This window comes from Arvicola amphibius, chromosome 1, assembly GCF_903992535.2.
Source record: "Arvicola amphibius chromosome 1, mArvAmp1.2, whole genome shotgun sequence".
Classification (NCBI taxonomy): domain Eukaryota; kingdom Metazoa; phylum Chordata; class Mammalia; order Rodentia; family Cricetidae; genus Arvicola; species Arvicola amphibius.
Genome location: NC_052047.1, coordinates 130,038,724 through 130,057,299, shown reverse-complemented (window position 1 = coordinate 130,057,299; position 18,576 = coordinate 130,038,724). Strand labels below are relative to the sequence as shown.

At 47.0% G+C, this 18,576-nt stretch overlaps 1 protein-coding gene across 1 annotated transcript; it reads right to left on the bottom strand.

Moving 5' to 3' along the window:
* Window positions 1-1,941: 1,941 nt before the first annotated feature.
* Window positions 1,942-6,667, bottom strand: Bckdk (branched chain keto acid dehydrogenase kinase). The gene is made up of 12 exons (XM_038331872.1): window positions 6,571-6,667; window positions 5,624-5,986; window positions 5,434-5,502; window positions 5,249-5,359; window positions 4,952-4,999; window positions 4,756-4,875; window positions 4,577-4,675; window positions 4,355-4,428; window positions 3,186-3,314; window positions 3,017-3,106; window positions 2,482-2,640; window positions 1,942-2,390 (listed from the first exon to the last, which is right to left on the bottom strand). Exons 2-12 carry the CDS (start codon window positions 5,816-5,818, stop codon window positions 2,246-2,248), a joined length of 1,239 nt encoding a protein of 412 aa, XP_038187800.1. The 5' UTR covers window positions 5,819-5,986; window positions 6,571-6,667; the 3' UTR covers window positions 1,942-2,245.
* Window positions 6,668-18,576: the final 11,909 nt, after the last annotated feature.

Sequence of the window (18,576 nt, the reverse complement as noted above, 5' to 3'; positions counted from 1 at the left end):
ATCACTTGCTTCCCCTACTTGCTTTTGGAAGTTACCACCCCCCACCTTCCACACACACACACACACACACAGGATGGAACTGAAGACATTATAGTTCTTCAGCCCTGGGACCACTTTTACTATTTAGACACAAATCTTCCTCAGGATCAGCTCCTAAAGAATCCAACCTGGGCTGGAGAGATGCCTCAGAGGTTAAGAGAATTAACTGCTCTTCCAGAAATCCTGAGTTCAATTCCCAGCAACCACATAGTGTGGCTCACAGCCATCTACAATGAGATCTGATGCCCTCTTCTAGTGTGCAGACAAACATGCAGACATAACGGTGTATACATAATAAAATAAATCTTTTTTTTTTTTTTTTTTTTTTTTTTTTTTTTTTTTCCGAGATAGGGTTTCACTGTAGCTTTGGTGCCTGTTCTGGAACTAGCTCTTTTAGACCGGGCTGGCCTTGAACTCACAGAGATCCGCCTGCCACTGCCTCCTGAGTGCTGGGATTAAAGGCGTGCGCCACCACCCAGCACAATAAATCTTTAAAAAGAATCCAACCTGAATTGTCCCTTCTGGTCTTAAAAGCCATCCTTGGAGCCGTACTGCCTCAGGGAAAGGCCCATGTGCCAAGCACTGCACATTGGCTGCTGCCCACCTCTGGCAGCCAGTGAAATCTTCAGTGTAGCAAGGCATTGTAGCTTCCTGCCAGTTAGCCCCCAGATACAATTTCCTGTTTCCCCTCAACCCAACAGTTCTACCCAGGAGGCAGGAGAGGTACTGACCCACAACCAGCCTCGGGAAGAGAACTGTCAGGAATCAGAGATGAGCTCAAGAGGTGGGTCTGAGGATGGAGAAATGGCTCGGAGGTTAAGAGCATTGGCTGCTCTTCCAGAGGTCCTGGGTTCAATTCCCAGTGACCACGTGGTGGCTCACTGCCATCTATAAGATCTGGTGCCCTCTTCTGGCCTGCAGGCCGAACACTGTATACATAATAAATCTTTAAAAAAAAAAAAAAGAAAGAAAGAAAGAAAGAAAGAAAGAAAGAAAGAAATGGATCTGTCCCAGCACTTAGGAGGCAGAGGTGGGAGAGACTGTGGCAGGTTCAAGACCAGCCTGGTCTTGAAGTCAAGTTTGAAGCCAGCTACAGAGAAGCAGTCTCAAAGAAGAAAAGTCTGGGCATGAGGATGTGACTCACTTGGAAGAGTGTTTGTCTAACATGCAAGGAGTTCTGCGGTCTGTTCCCAGCACGGCATAAAAATAGGTGTGATATTAGATGACTATTTCCTTGGTGAAGATCAGAAGTTCAGGATCACCCTTGACTAATAGCAACTGCAAAGCCAGCTTGGGCTATAGGAAACCCTGACTCAAAACCAAACAAAAACAATAACAAAAAACCCCAGCAAACAAAAAGATCTGATTCTTCTATGCAGTCCCACCAGGCAAGCTCTCAGTTCCTAAACAAGGGGAGGATTCCATTTGAAGTTCCACTTCACGCGGTTTTGCTCGCGTGCTTTCTGCCCAGGTCCTCAGCCCTCCCAAGAGGAATTATCCTTTATCTGGGTGAGGTGGTCTCTGCATAACCTTAGGCATTTCTTTTGGCAGACACAGCAGCACGGTTGGCAGGTAGTATTTTTAACCTCACTCAAGCTCAGGAATCAGGTGGCTTAAAAGGTTGCCCAGTCTAGTGACCTTCACCTCTAAACTCTGTGACTGCCAGGAAGGGAAGAGTTCCATTTGGGCCTCTAATATCGTCTGGGACCCAGAAAGATTTGTCCAATGAGCAGAAGCTGCCAAAGTCACCCCCACTCTTGCCAAGTCAAATAGGCAGGAGCCTTGGAGCCAGTCCTCCTGCCAGGGTGCCAGGCTAGCAAGAGGCTGGGACATGACCAGGTTAATTCTCAGGGCCCAGGGAACCCAAAAGGGTCAGAAAAAAGCTCACCTGCCCTCCCAACATTTGGGGCCCAAGAGGGCATTCAAAATGCAAACTTTAATAGACAGCAGGTCAAATAAGGATTCCTCAAGAGTGAGAACAGCAGAGCTGGTATTAGAGGCCTCCAGGGTTCCTGCTTCCTCCCCTCCAAGACGTGGCGGTAGGAAGCAGTGGGCCCCGCTGAGGAGGAGTGGTGCCCAGTTCCGTGTAAGTCCACCTGTCTGAGGCCCTAAGTTCCACAGAGCAGCAGTGTGTGGTGCTTAGTGGGCCCCCACCAGGCCTAGAAGGTCCTAGGAGTGTGGCAGGCTAGGAGGCCAAAATCCGCAGTCAGATTCTGAAGCTTTCCTCCCGGCCATCAATGTGGCGGAGCCGCAGGTAGACATCTGTGCCAATGCCCTGCAGAGACTGCAGCTGCAGGGAGCCACCGAGATACTCCGCATAGGCCCTGGACGTGGGCAGCCCGAAGCCAAAGCTGGGGGCAGTGGATAGGATAGGATGGGGGCTTCAGAAGTTTGAGTGACCTGGTCCACCCTTCCCCCCCTCTTGGGCAGGTGGGTCCTCACCCATGCATAGGTCCTGACTGGCCGCCACTGTGCATATCCAGGTGGCCGAAGAGGGGGCTGATTCGGGGGTCCTGGGTGCTAGCCTCGGCTGTGGTGAAGTGGTAGTCCATGACTCGATCCAGATCTTTGTGAGCAATTCCTCCACCCCGATCTGAAATCCTGGCAGGATGTTGACAACATGGATTTGGTCAGTCTGATGAGGTCTCGCTGGCCCCCTAAGCAGACAGTACTGAGTCTGACTTCCTGTTCCATCTGAGGGTGGAATATGGCTTTATTTACCTCTGTCACCTCTGTCTGGGCCATAGATTGCTTATACCTTCTAGGGGATTCGACATTTATTCTTACTCCCATCAAACACCATTTGCCCAACTTCTGGTTCCTCAGCTGGCCCTGGCAATCTCAGGATCAGAGAATGTCTTTCCTAACCAGGGTCTAACTCTCAGAGGTGGGCAGGGTTCTGGTTTTGAGGTCCTATAAAGTTAGAAATAGTGCCCAGAATCTTCATCCACCCCAGCCCAACTCTACTTGAGCAAACCTGATGATGAGATCAATATCATTATTGGCGATGGTGATGACCACATCAGGAACATTGTACGGAGTATCTAGGTGACTCTCCATTGTGGCTCTATTCAGGAGAAAAAGACCAGTAGATGGTAGCACCCTAGTTTCTGTCTTCCCCCACCCAGCACAACCAGCCTGCTTACCTCATGGCATTCTTGAGCAGCTCAGGCAGGATATAATCCAGTGGCATGGGGATGAAGGGAAAACGGGCAGCCACATGTCCATTGATGCGGACTCGAGGGGCATTGCCGTACTTGTGTTCACACAGACGTCTGTGGATATAAAGGTTCAGTAGGTATCCCTGGAGCTGTGGTTCCCAACGTGTAATTCTTCCCAGGGCGCATTGGGCAACACATGGATACCGTTTTGCTGATCACATTAAAGGGCATTTCTGGTGTCAAATGAATAGAAGCCAAAGGTTGCAGTAAACAGCCTATGAAAAATGCAAAAGAGTCCTCCACTACCTTAAGATGCCAATATTGGGGCTGGAGAGATCGTTCACTGGTTGTTAAGAGCACCTATTCTCATAGAAGAATCAAGATCCTTGCCCCCTGTGTTGGGCAGTTCATAACTGCCTTTAACTCTAGTTCCATCAAGACCGCTGGGCACCAAACACAAACATGATGCACATACATACATGCAGACAAACACTCATATACACATAGAAAACAACTAATTCTTTGAAGAAATGTCAATAGTGCCACTGCTGAGAACCCTGCCTAAACTGCACATGGATCTCTGAGTTCGAGGCCAGCCTGGTCTACGTAAGAGAGTTCCAGGACAGCTAGAGCTACTTAGTGAGACTTGATCTCAAGAAAAGAAAAAGAAATGGCTTAGTGGGGGCTGGAGAGATGGCTCAACAGTTAAGATGATTCAACGGTTAAACGGCTTCTCTTGCAGAGGACCTACGTTTGGTTCCCCAGCACTCACACGGTGGTTGACAACATCCTCCTCTTTCCTCTATGGTACTACACATGCATGGTACACACAGACACACATGTAGGCAAAACACCCCTACACATAAAATAATTAAAAAAAAAAAAAAAAAAAGCCAGGCAGTGGTAATGCACACCTTTAATTCCAGCTCTTGGGAGGCAGGGGCAGGCAGATCTCTGTGAGTTCAAGGTCAGCCTGGTCTAGAGAGCAAATTCCAGGACAGCTAAGAACAGCTAAGGCTACACAGAGAAAACCTGTCTCAAGAAGAAAAAAAGAAAAGAAAACAAACAAAAACCTTGTCCTAGACCATACAAAGACCCATACAGACATTTCGCTGCCCCTGAGACATCTACCACCTGCACCATTCTAGCCTTACCTGGCAAAATCCACCCACTTTTCAATAATCTTCTTTGGTGACAGACGAGTGCAGATGATGCCAACAAAATCAGGCTGGCAGGAAAGAAGAAGGTCAAAACTAGCAAAACCCCACCCCACCTCAGCTGCCAAACGCCTACAATCTCAGGAATGCCAGGGCAGCCCTTCAGGTGCCCGCCCCCTTTAACACTCTCAGGCGGGTCAGTCTTGGGGTCAGCTCCACCTTGTCTTCATGCAGCGCCAGGTGATGGGTAGCCAGCATGCGGATCCCAAGTCTCGAAGTCAGAGTCTTGTCCAGGAAGTACCGGACCAGCTTTTCATCCTAGAAATAGGGGGCCTGTGAAACCTCTGTCCCTTCTCAACCCTCCTACTTCAGCGGGCCCATTCTCCATTGCCTCTGACCTCTATGTGTTTCCGGCTCTCACGAAGCCCCTCGGCTAACAGGGTGACCACATCCTTGTGGTCATCTAGCAGCTGTCGCACCAGTTGGCAATACCGGGCCTCATCTGCCTGGTCCTTGATCTGCAAGGTCAGAGAGTGATAAGCATGGTGGCCCAACCCTGACCTTGGCCCCTCACCCTACTCAGCCCAGCCTCACCGGAGGGAAGTCTGTCAGCTTCTGGAAGGCCCGGATATATAGCTCATGCTGCATGGAATAAGTATGGGAAGTCACGGACACTTGAGTAGAAAACAGTCACCCATAGGGATCACCACCCAACTCAATTAGCAAGGTCCAAGCCCCCAGACCCTTCCAGTACCCACTGATTAGGTAGTCTTGACCTCTGATGTCCCGAGGCTTAGTGCCATCTGGACCTGATACCTTTCAGCAGCAGGCTGGGGCTCCCCGTTTGCCTCTTGGGCAGTGCGTATACTGATAAAGTCCCCTCTACCTTACCACGTGCAGTATGGTGGGGTTGCAACCAATGATGAAAGGAAGGCTACGGAAGCCCTTGATGCGGTGAGCAATCCTCACTGGTAACTCTTGCTGCAAGTAGCGGCCACTTTTCTGTAAGAAACAGAGGGGAGGGCCTAAGCAGCTGGCTAGAGTCTCTGGAGCAAAGAGGAAAGAGAGAGCCTTACCAGAAGGTGGCTGCCGTCCTGTGAGCGGCCAGAATAGAGCATCATGGTGGGAGTGAGGCGGACTGAGGGCTAAAACAGAAGGTGGGCTTTGAGCACCAGACATTCAAGACCCGCCAACTCCACATTAGCTCAACGCTTTTCCTCAAGACTTATCCCAGCTTCCCTTCTGCTAATCACCCAGACATCATACCTTCTCTGCTGCCACGTCAATGGCTGACTGGTTGTAAAAGGAGGTGACAGTCTTGGAGCGTTCCCTGGCCAGCTCTACATGGTGTGTATCGGTGGCTGATGTTGAGTGAGTCCTGAGTGACAGTGAGGACCCCAAGAGGGGCCGGAGTGAAGGCCCTCTCCAAGGGCCGTTGCCCAGCACAAATGTCAGTAGCATTGTCCTGTTTCTTTGTTGAACTAGGCTGCCACTACAGGGCTGAGGACCCGACAGGCAGCAGTGACCCCCCAAAGCGAAGCAAAGAGTGTGTAGGGCTTTTCTCGGAATTCAGGGATGTCGGTCCTTCGAGGATGCTGACTTGCTTAGCGCCGGCACAACAGCTTCCATCTATTAGAGTGGCAGAAGTCGGTGGTAAGGATCCGAATCCAGATGGTTTGCGCTATTTCTCCAAGTGCACGCCAGTATCCTTAAACCTAGACAATCTTGCCCAGCCCTTACAACCACCATGTCCCCAGACACTCAGGCCGAGCGGAGGTCGGACAACACCTCTCCGGGTTGTCCTACTCTTCCATGTGAACTTAACCTGACGGCGTGTGGGCGCGCTCGGAGAAGAGGGTGGAGTAATCTCCAGTACACTCTAGCCATAAAACCTCTCCTCAGCTCCCTCAGGTTCTGGACCACCCCATTCAGGGGGTGGATCTGGCCCCTAATCGGCTTTACGGGACCCGAGCCCTTAAAGACGCGCCTGCGTACACGAATAGCGTACGGGAGAACAGGGTGCATGCAGCAAAACTGCAGTCCCAGAGTTCCCCATCGGAGCTCCCCTCCCCTGGGTCACTTAGTCCGGCCAGGGTCCCCCCATATGGTAGATGCCAGCCCCCGCCCATGCGCACTCCCGCGCAGAGTGGAGGCTGAGGACGTGTGCTGCCGAGCGTCCGCCGGAGGGGTTCTGCACTAGTTACTCCACTTACCGTGAGGCCAGACGCGGGGCCGGGGTCCGAGCGGAACCGCCGAAGCAGTCGACCCGCCCGGCTAGCCGAGCTCGCCTGCGCCCTCCTCCGTTGTAACATCGCGCGGGCTGTGTGTGCCCAGTGCCTCCTGGGAGTTGTAGTTTGACCACTAGGACTCGCGTGGGCTCCTGCCCACTAGGCTATCCCCCAACCCCTTCAAATAAGTTTAGCTCCCTCCGGTGGTCTCGAAGTTACCAGTGACCTATCATCGACTCTATCTTCTGTTCTATAAAATGAGCTCCCTGGGAGCAAAGTGCTAGAGAGCAGGAAAAACCCTTAGATGTGTACAGAATAGATCCGACCTGTTTCTCTAAAGTCCCATCCTTCAAGCTGCTAACTCACTCATGGTCTGCCTATTTCAAACTCCCCTCAGCTCCCTTAACACCCGAGGAAAGTTAGCTATTTTCTCAGTGCATTAATTTTGTTATTGTCAAAATGAGGAACTCTGTAGGTTATATGAGTTTATATATCCAAGCTGCCTAGAACAGGGCTAGGTGTGGAATTCGCACGAGCGTTACTAATTCTACCTGCCTGCAAGTTAACATGACTGGGTGACTTTTCTGACCCACAAGGGAGGTAGGGTGTTTCAAATAAATAGCCCTCTACTCTGAGAACTCTGAGGAAGAAAACAGGGTGTGGTGGCTGTGCTAGTGGCTTCACAGGAGGTTGCAAGAGAACATGGTCAAAATACTGGGACCGGATAAACAACAGCCTAGATGATGTGAGGGCATAACTGGAGAAATATGGAATCTGGGTGGTAGGGGTGGCCAACAGCTGGGAGTTAGGAACCACCCAATGATTTTGGTTTTGCTTGAGACCAATCTCAAAAAGTGAGTCTCACTATTGTGGACAGACTGGCCTGGGACTCTCTATCCTCCTGCCTCAAGCCTGGGAAACTGATCCTTCCTACCTCAACCTCAGTTTCCTGGCAAGGGCCACCGCATATGGGTTCCCTAAGGGTTTTAATTGTCCCCTCCTCTTTAGAACCCTCTAGCTGTGGTGATGGGAAGATCGACCAGATGGCAAAAAGAACTAAGACAATTTAGCAGAAATTAGATGGGGAGATTTTCAGAGTGTGTGTGTTGATTTCTTAATATTTAAAGGTAGTGTTAAATAAAGCAGGGGATTCCTTTGAAAATGTCCTGCTATGCCGGGAGGTGGTGGTACACACCTTTAATCCCAGCAGAGGCCGGCGGATCTCTGAGTTTGAGGCCAGCCTGGTCTACACAGTGAGTTCTAGGACAGCCAGGACTGCTTCACGGAGAAACCCTGGGGGGGGGGGGGGAGGGGGGAGAAAAAGGAAGGGATGTCGCGCTTTAGGGGTGGAATCCGTCACATGGATGATGGATGACCTGACTGAGACACCTTCCAGACTTGCTTCCTCACTCCAATCCTACCCCTCCCCCTATTTTTTTTTTTTTTTTTACAACTTCCTGGCAACATCCTGGCAGGCAGGCATAACTTTAGCACGTGGAAGAAGGGAGAGAGAAGGGTGACCGACTTCATCACAAGCAAAGACTCGAGTGCCTATTGGGTTCCTGGACTTGCAGGTCACGTGGCTGCAGCGTGGCCTGGAGCCACCCCAGGCGGCTACTGCAGCAGCCAGTAGGCGGAGGCGTCTGGCGACCGCTTCACCTCATTTAACCCGACTCTAAGCTAAGGCTTCACAGGGACTGGTTGCAGCTGCCGGCTATCTAGGTGGGGCACACACGTCCTTAGCTCCTGTTCAAAAAGCTGCCGGCGCATTGGTAGCTTAGAGGTGGTTAGGCACTCTTCCAAGTGCTGTAACTTCTATCAGGTGGTACTGTTATCGTCTTCCTATTACAGAAGCTAGAATTGGGACACCGAAAGATTAAAAGATTCGTCTCTCTCTTCTCTATCCTCACCTCCCGCATTCGTTCTACGGCAGTCAGAGCCGTGGCCTCTCAGTGGTTCGCCAAACATATTGGGCTTATTCCACCTCTCACTGGCTGATTTCTCTGCAGGGAGCACCCATACCCTAGATATCCACATAACGTGTTTCCTCATCTCCCCCGGGGTTTCACTCAAATGGATGAAGCTCACACTGTCCATCCTAATTAAAATACCGTTCGCTTCCATCTTCCTCACTTTGCTTTCTCTTGCCTGGACCATTATCTCCCATTTCTTTAGTTTTGTTTAGTTAGTTTTAGGGTTTGTCTTTTGTTTGTTTTTCTTTCTTTCTTTCTTTCTTTCTTTCTTTCTTTCTTTTTTTTTTTTTTTTTTTTTGAAACAGGGTTTCTCTGTGTAACCCTGGACGCCCTGGAACTCGCCCTGTAGACCAGGCTAGCCTTGAATTCACAGTGATCTGCCTGCTTCTGTCTCCCAAGTGTTAGGATTAAAGGCGTGTGCCACCACTGCCCAGCTATTACCCATTTCTTGTCTGTACTATTCTCACCAATAACATGCACACTGTGGAGATTATATATCCATATACTGAGGGATATATATATGACACATACATGTGCATACATGTACATGTAGGAAGTATAGTGAATCAAACCTAGGAGCTCGTACATACTAGGCAAGAGTTCTACCATTGATCTTCACCTCCCGCCCCCAAATTTATCAATTGCTAAGCCCTGTTTTCAACAATAAAAGAAGGCAACATGTAAAGTATTTGTTTGACAGGGCTGGAGTGGTGACTTAACAGTTAAGAGACCCTGATTGGAACCCCATCACCCATATGTCAATTAACAACCATCTATTTTGGAACTGGAGAGATGGCTCAGAGGTTAAGAGCTCTGGCTGCCCTTCCAGAGGTCCTGAGTTCACTCCCAGCTCCCACAGGGTGGCTCACAACTATCTATAATGAGTGTAATAAGATCTGATGCCTTCTTCTGGTGTGCAAGCATACGTGCAGGCAGAACACTGTAGACATACTAAATAAATAAATCTTAAAAAAATCTATTTCTTCAGTTTCAGGGGATCTGACATCTTCTTTTGGCCTCTAAGGTCACTGCATACACATGGTGCACAGATACACATGCAAACAAAACACCCATACACATAAAGTGAAAACACAACAAAATAACAAAAATGTATGTTGTATCTTGTTTAATTCCACACTCCTAATCTAGTAATCCAATTCTCTGTCTCTCTCTCTCTTTCACACACACACACACACACACACACACAGACACAGACACACACACACACACACACACACACACATACTTTAAACCTAGGGCCCTCTGCTTGCTAGACAAACACTAACATAGCTGTAGCCCCGAAACCTCTCCCTTCTTTTAAATGTTTTTATTTTCTTTTATCTTTTCAGTGCCAGTAAACTGAAGCCAGAGCCTGGCCGTGGTCTCTGCCCTCTACCACTGAGCTCACTCCCGGTCTTTTCAGGTTTAGTTGGAAGCAGAATCTTGCTAAATTGCCCAGAAAAGTCTCACATTTGCTAGGCAGCCAAGGTTGATTGTGAACTTGTATTTCTGTTTCTGCTTCCAGAGTAGCTGGCATTACTGGTGTATACTGCTGCTCTTCCTCTTAACGAACATCTGTATCAGGCTTTTTCTTTTGGACCACCAACCAACTCCCAAATCATGACATGGAGACATATTATTAGTTTTGAATGCTTGGCCCAGCTTAGGCTCCTTTTTGCTAGCTCTTTTAACTTAACCTGCTTCTCTTTATCTACCTTTTGCTTTAGGGCTTTTTACTTTTCCTTCCTTCCTTTTTTCTTCCTTCCTTTTTCCTTCCTTTCTTCCTTCCTTTCTTTCTTTCTTTCTTTCTTTCTTTCTTTCTTTCTTTCTTTCTTTCTTTCTTTCCTGCTGTCTCTATGTCTGATGGGTGTCTCCCTCATTCTCTACTCTTCCTTCTCTCATTCCTCCTCTTTTTTTTTTTTTTATTTTATTTTTTGGTTTTTCGAGACAGGGTTTCCCTGTAGTTTCTAGAGCCTGTCCTGGAACTAGCTCTTGTAGACCAGGCTGGCCTCGAACTCACAGAGATCCGCCTGCCTCTGCCTCCCGAGTGCTGGGATTAAAGGCGTGCGCCACCGCCGCCCGGCTCATTCCTCCTCTTTTGAGCCTAAATTTTTCTTATGAATTCTCTCTGCCTGCCAGCCCCGCCCATCCTTTCTCTGCCTAGCTATTGGTTGTTCAGCTCTTTATTAGACCAATCAGGTGCCTTAGGTAGGGAAGGTGAAACAAATGCCACACACACTTACATAATTAAATAAATACAGCAGAAACAAAAGTAACATACCTTTACACAGTTAAAGTAATAACCACAACACACATTTGTTAAGTAAAGGAACAGAACGTTGGATTTTACGCTAGGAACTGTTGAAATGACATGCAATAGCAGAGAGTGACAAACCATGTCTGCTTTTACAGTCCTAGGGATGGGAGCTAGAGCATCATGCCTGCATGCTACCAAAGGGCCTGCCAACACACACACATGCACACACACGCTTATATACCTTTTTTTTTTTAAAAAAAGGATCGCTCTGTCATGTGGTGAACAGATCTTGGAATGGGGACAAGTCTAACAAAGTTACCGCCGTAACTGAGATGAAAAATAACTTGGAACTGACTTAAAATGACAATCAGCTAGGCATGATGGCGCATAGCTTTAATCCCAGCACTCGGGAGGCAGAAGCAGGTGAAACTCTGTGTGTTGAGTTCCAGGACAGCCAGAGCTATGCAGAGATACCTGTCTCAAACAAAACAAAACATAGGAGAGCCCAGAGGAGAGGTGAATGGGTGAAATATGGGCTTCAGTGCAGATGCGGTGCTCTTGATAACTTGTGAGACTCCAGGTGTTGACAGCCAGGAGGTATCCAGTAACTCTCGCCTTGCATCCGTTTGTTGATTGAGTTCAGCCTTGTTCAGTGTGGGAAGAGACTGCACAATGGTAGGAATACAGACATCACTGGGGATTGTTTGAAAAGCTGGCTGTCCGAGTCTTCAAGCTGCTCTGCAGTGCAAAAGCCCTATATAGATCTATATAGACAGAAAGCATGGATAGCCCGAGTTTACATTAACACACACACACACACACCTGGTGGAGAGAGAGACAGAGTGATCCATGGTAGGCTATCTCTGCGGCTTCAGCATCCAACCAGTCCAACTGTAGCCATTATCTGATTGATTGTAGACCAAGATGACCTCAAACTCACAGAGATCTGCCTGCCTCTCCCTCCCAAACTGTGATTAAAGGTGTGTGCCACCACCACCCAGCTGTTAGGCTTGTTTTAACTAGCTCTTATACACTCAACCCATTTCTATTAATCTGTGTGTTACCACATGGTTTGTGGCTTGTTACCTCATCTCCTACATATAATTTTTCCTCTGAGTCCAGTTGGCAACTTTGCTTTCTTCTTCCCAGCGTTCTCTCTGCCCCAAAAATCTTGTCTAGCTATTGGCCATTTAGCTTTTTATTAAACCAGTCCGAGAGACACATCTTCACAGTGCACAGAAAGATAATTCCACAACATACTACCGGTCGAGATTCTCTTCCTAAATCCTAACACGCAAAAGCTAAGAGAAGAGCCAGTGAGGTGGTCCTTACCTGACAACCTGAGTTCAACACCTGGAACCCACATGGTGGAAGGGGAAAACAGACTCCTGCAAAGTGACCTGTGACCTTCATGTGTGTAGCACACCATGAGTGTGTAAATTTGTACACACAATAAATGTTTAAAAACTGCACACACGGGGCTGGAGTGATGGCTCAGTGGCTAAACGCACTGGCTGTTCTTCCTGAGGACCTGGGTTCACTTCCCAGCACCCACACGGCAGCTCACAACTGTCTGTAACTCCAGCTCCAGGAGCCCCAGTGTTTTCGCACAGATACACACGCAGGCAAAACACCAACGTATATTATATAAAGATAAGAAAAAATGAAAACCAGCGCGCGTGCACACACGGCATGGAGACTTATTAATTATGAATGCTTGGCTTTAGTTTTAGGCTTGTTTCTAGCTAGCTTTTTTTTTTAAGCTTGAATTAACCCATTTCTATTCGCCTTTATGCTGCACTGAGTCTCGATTACCTTATCTAACTGCTGTCCATCACGCTTTCCTACTTCCTCTGTGCCGGACTGGTTGGCCCCTAGCTTGCTGGGCCCCAGCTGGTTGGCTCCCTTTCCTCTCTGCCCACCAGCCCCACCTAAACTTCTTTTACCTAGTTATTGGCCATTCAGCTTTTTATTAGATCAATCAGGTGCCTTAGGCAGAAAAAGTAAAACATCAACAGATCTTTACTTAAAAAATGCAACATATACAAAAACAATACATCTTTGCATAGTTAAACAAATGCAGCGCAAACAAATACATCTTTACATAGTATATTACACACACACACACACACACACACATATATATATATATATTCTTGTTATTTTTCTCAAACAGGATCATACTATATAACTCAGAACTCAGGCTGACCCAAAGTTTACAATCCTCCTGATTCAGTCCTTTAAGCACTGGAATTATAGATGTGTGCCACCAACATGACTTTTTTTTTGAGACAGGGTTTCTCTGTGTAACCCTGGCTGTCTTGGAACTCACTCTATAGACCAGGCTGGCCTCGAACTCACAGTGATGCACCTGCCTCTGCTTTCTGAGTGCTGGGATTAAAGGTGTGTGCCATCACTGCCTGGTCCAACATCACTTCCTATTGTTTTAACTTATTATTACTTAATTGTTATTGCTATTTCATGGTTACTAGGTATTGATAGGAGGTCCTCAACCTTACATGTTATGTGGTCTCTTCCCATGTTGAATAGGAATGAACTGACCTAATTAGATAAGACAGAAAAAGTGGTGGCATATGAGGCCGAATCATAAAGTAACGGTGGCTTCCACACACCTTTTTGTTGTTTTGCTTTTAGAGACAGGGTCTCGGTATGTAGCTCTGGCTAGCCTGAAACTTACTCTGCAGACCAGGCTAGACTCAAATTTGCAGCAATCCTCCTGGCTCTGCTTCCCACAGGCTGGGATTACAGGGCCGACCATCATGCTCAGCTGTGGCTCCTGTCTTTCTCCTTCTCACATCACTCTTTCTAATCCAGGGGAAGTCAGCAACAGATAACAAGAGTTGGGAAATAGGCCGAAATCCTATTTCCATGAGCTGTTATAACAATTTGCCACAGGTTTGGTAGTTTGCAACATCACAAATCAATTCTCTTTTTCTTTTAAAAAATGTGTGTGTGGGAGTACAAATGTGCACACACATGTGGAGATCAGAGAACAGTTTTGTGGAGTTGATTCTTTTTTTAAGATTTATTTATTTATTACATATACAGTTTTATTTATTACATATACAGTGTTCTGCTTGCATGTATGCTTGTAGGCCAGAAGAGGGCACCAGATCTCATTACAGATGGTTGTGAGCCACCATGTGTTGCTGGGAATTGAACTCAGGACCTCTGGAAGAGCAGACAGTGCTCTTAACCTCTGAGCCATCTCTCCAGCCCCCCCCCCCTTTTTTTGGTTTTTCAACTTCACTGGGGAAGCAGAGACAGAAGAGCAGAGGCTACGCTCTACACTATCTCTGGGGAAACCTCCTAGCCTAGCAGAGTTGTTACACTGTAGGGCAGCAGAGCCAAACTGTAACAACTTCCCTGGGGAAGCCCTCTCCTGCCTGAGCAGAGATGTCACTTTGGGGAAACCTTCCCTAGAGCAGGGCTGTAAACTGCTATGCTGTACCTATGCTATTCCTGGCATAATGCTTACAATTCTGTCATTCCAACTGTTAGATTTTGGGGTGCAGAGTAAAGAGACAGAAGGTAGAAAGAGGGGCTGGAGAGGTGGCTCAGAGGTTAAGAGCACTGGCTGTTCTTCCAAACGTCCCGAGTTCACTTCCAGCAATCACATGGTGGCTCACAACCATCTGTAATGGGATCTGGTGCCCTCTTATGGCCTGCAGGCATACATGCAGGCACAACACTATATGCATAATAAATAATCTTTTTTTTTTTTTTTTTTTTTTTGGTTTTTCGAGACAGGGTTTCTCTGTAGCTTTGGAGCCTGTCCTGGAACTAGCTCTTGTAGACCAGGCTGGCCTCGAACTCACAGAGATCCGCCTGCCTCTGCCTCCCGAGTGCTGGGATTAAAGGCGTGTGCCACCGCCGCCCGGCAAATAATCTTTTTTTAACAAGGTAGAAAGAGACCAGAGTTTGGCCTCAACAGAAAGAACTGTTATTTCAAACATCAAAGAACAGACACTCTCCCGTGGGAAAGGAGTTCTGCCAAAGGAGGTTAGTTGGGGACCGAAACGGAGGCAAGTGAAGGGCTTGAGAACGAGGAAGTTAATACAGCTTCAGGAAGGTCAGCAGTCTCTCCATCCTCGAGTTGTTTGTCCACACAAAGCCATTTTATCTTTAGAATCTACCTTGCCCCACTGGAAGCAGGTAATAGTGGGGGGGTGGGCAGAAACAGGACTCAGGCAATGACAGTGAACAGGAAGAGGCTGGAGTGTCAACACAGCGGCAATGGATTTCAGCAAGCCTTAGTTCATAGGTCAGAATCTTGCAGAGTTTGTTCAAGGTTTATTCTGACCTCACACCAGTTTCATGTGGGTTCTGGGGTTTCAACTCAGGTCATCAGGTTTGTGCAGCAGGTAAACCTTTATCTGCTGAGCAATCTCATCTAGCTAAATATTTCTAATTTTCTTTAGTTCAGAAGTCTGATATAGGTGTCTGTTGGGGAATATTATTTTAAGGTGTATAACTTTTATTTATTCTTGGAACACTTGTTTAATGATATAAAGATGTGTTGCTTTTGTCTATGCTGCATTTGTTTAGCTCTGTGAAGCTGTGATTTTATTGTTTGTTTAAAACCCCTGATGGGGCGCTGGAGAGATAGCTCAGAGGTTAAAAGCGTTGCCTGCTCTTCCAAAGGTCTTGAGTTCAATTCCCAGCAACCACATGGTGGCTCACAACCATCTCTAATGGGGTCTGGTGCCCTCTTCTGGCCTGCAGGCATACACATAGAATATTGTGTACATAATAAATAAATAAAAATAAATAAATATTTAAAAAAATAAAATAAAACCCCTGATGGGGGGCTGGAGAGATGGCTCAGAGGTTTAGAGCACTGACTGCTCTTCCAGAGGTCCTGAGTTCAATTCCCAGCAACCACATGGTGGCTCGCAGCCATCTCTGGTGAGATCTGGTGCCCTTTTCGGGCATGCAAATATACATGGAAGGAATGTTGTGTACATAATAAATAAATAAATAAATAAATAAATAATCAATCTTTAAAAAAATAAAACCCTGATGGTCTAATGAAGAGCTGAATGGCCAATAGCAAGGCAGGAGCAAGGATGAGCGGGGCTGACAGAGTATAAACAGGAGGAGAGCTAAGGAAGAAGTGCAACACGAAGGAATGGGGGTGTCGGGGGTCAGCCTCCCAGCCAGCCATGGAGTAAGAGTGAAAGTAGCATCACACAGACGTAAGAGAAGGAAAAAACCCAGAGGCAACAGGTAGTCAGGACACATCATGTTTAGAAAAGTTGGTAAGAAATTAGCCAAGCTAAGACCAGGCGTTTATAAGAAAGAATAAGATTCCGTGTGTGATTTATTTGGGATCTGGGTGCTGGGCCCCCCAAAGAACAAAGAGCAAAGACTCCAAAAGAGTCTTTTTTTGCTCTTTAGCAAAAGAGTAAAATAGACTTCAAAGGGCGTCACGAGACAAAAATAAAAGTAACAACAGCTTTTTGGGTCCGGTGATCTTGGTCTGCGATCCTCGTACTTGGGAACTGGAGGCAAGAAAATCGAGGGGATCAAAGGATGGAGACTAGTTTGCACAATACCACACCACTGAATCCCAGAAGGCTTAGTCCCAGAAACCTGACTGGGGCAGTGAAGGAATGAAGAAAGAGTAGACACACAAACACACAGACTGGGCTTGCTCGAAGCCCACCCTCACTACCCAGTCCTCAAACCTCAGCAGAGGGACAGGAGTTAGCGAGTCTCGGGAGGAGGTGTCTGTGGGTGAACAGTCTCAGGCTGTAACAACATCTGGTAGGTGGAGCTGCAGCTGCTACTTTGCGCTCACATTGGTCAATTGTTCTCAAACACCTATACTTGCACATACTGTCAGCACGTCCACTTGGACTAGGGGAAGACTTCGCCATCTCCCTGAGCCTCATCCCAGGACTGAGCAAGCTTTGCCAACTTCCCATGGGTCTGGGGCATTGGTCCTTGAGATGGCCGTGACCATACCAACAATACACATTCACTTAGGACTTCATTCAGTCCTTATACACTCATTCACAGCTTCCTTGGCTCCCTTGAGCACAGTATTAATTGATTAATTAGTTAATTCTGGCCAGATGTAATGAGACACATCTGTAGCCCCAGCACTCAGGAAGTTGAGGTAGGACTATTGGGAAAGTTTTATGTCAGCCAGAGCCGTATGGTGAGACCGTTCTAGAAACTCTAGGGAGGATGTGTTTCTTTCTGTTTCTTTGCCCTTCCCTGTTGCTCAATGCCACTGACAGTCACTACTAGCTCAGGACTCCCTCTGTTTCTCCTGTGGCTACTTCCCTGTGACGTTTTCCTGTGAGCTTTCATTTTTTTTTAATTGGACCTGCATAATGATCCAGGGTAGTAGCTCTGGCTTATTTGTTTATTGGTTTTAGAGGCAGAGACTCGTGTAGTTTATGTTGGGATAACCTTGAATTCTTGATCTGCCTGCTTCCACCTCCCGAGTTTACCACAATGCCTAGCTTATCCTGCATGCATTTACTTATTTTTGCTTGTTTCTCTGTAGGTCATAACTGGAAACAAGACCTTGAAAAGGAAAGGAAAAGACCTTAGATAGCATAGAAATGCACCCCTTTAATCCCAGCACTCTGGAGGTAGAGGCAGGCTGATCCCTGTGAATTGTAGGCCAGGCTGATCTATGTAGAGAGTTCTAGAACAGGCAGTGCTACATAGATCCCGTCTACAGAAATAAAAGGAAAAGATCTTAAATAAGTGAGATGGGAAATAAAGAAACAGAATACATATAATAAGAAAGCAGAAAGGGGGCTAACTGGGGGAAGAAGGGAACTAGCTGGGAGGCATGGGGGGGAAGAGGAGAATTAATGGGGGGATAAATAGTTGAAGTATAAGTACATATGTACAGAGATGCCAAGATAAAAACCCATTACTCTGAATGCTAATCCTAAAACAATAGTAAAAATCTATGGCAAGAAAATAAAGTGAATATTTTTTTAATATTTTTTATTTACTATGTATAGAGTATTCTATCTGTGTGTATGCCTGCAGGCCATAAGAGGGCACCAGACCCCATTACAGATGGTTGTGAGCCACCATGTGGTTGCTGGGAATTGAACTCAGGACCTTTGGAAGAGCAGGCAGTGCTCTTAACCACTGAGCCATCTCTCCAGCCCCACTTTTTTGTTTTTTTGAAACAGGGATTCTCTGTGTAACAGCCCTGACTGTCCAGACTTTTCGTTTTTCAGACCAGGCTGGCCTCAACAGGAATAAAATGAAAGATCAGGGTGCTCACTTTAATTCTATGCATCATCATTTCCCTTTTGCCATACAGCCTAACACAGTCACAAGTTCTAAGCATCTTTGGAAACCGATGCTGTGCCCATCACATTCTCTGACGTAAAAGTAGTAGATCTGAGAACAAGCAGTCAAGGAGGAAGGCATCTATCAAGGAATAAGGTTATTGAGAGCAGCAACTAATACCACTTGGAGGTCAAACCACAAGTCTTGCCATACTTGCAGTAGGAGTCAAACGTTCAGGGGCAGCTAGTTTATTATGTAAATAGCAAGAAAAAAGTTAAGGAATACTGGGAATGTAAAATCTTCCCTAAACTTCACTGTGAAGGGATTAGATTAAGAACAGTAGGGGAGAGAGGTAGAGGGAGCTGGTGAAGGAACTTGACACAAATGGGAAGGATGACGAGGTGGACAATATAGAAGGGTCCTCGATAGCCGGGATATCTGTAAAGGGGAAATAATATCACAGGGATT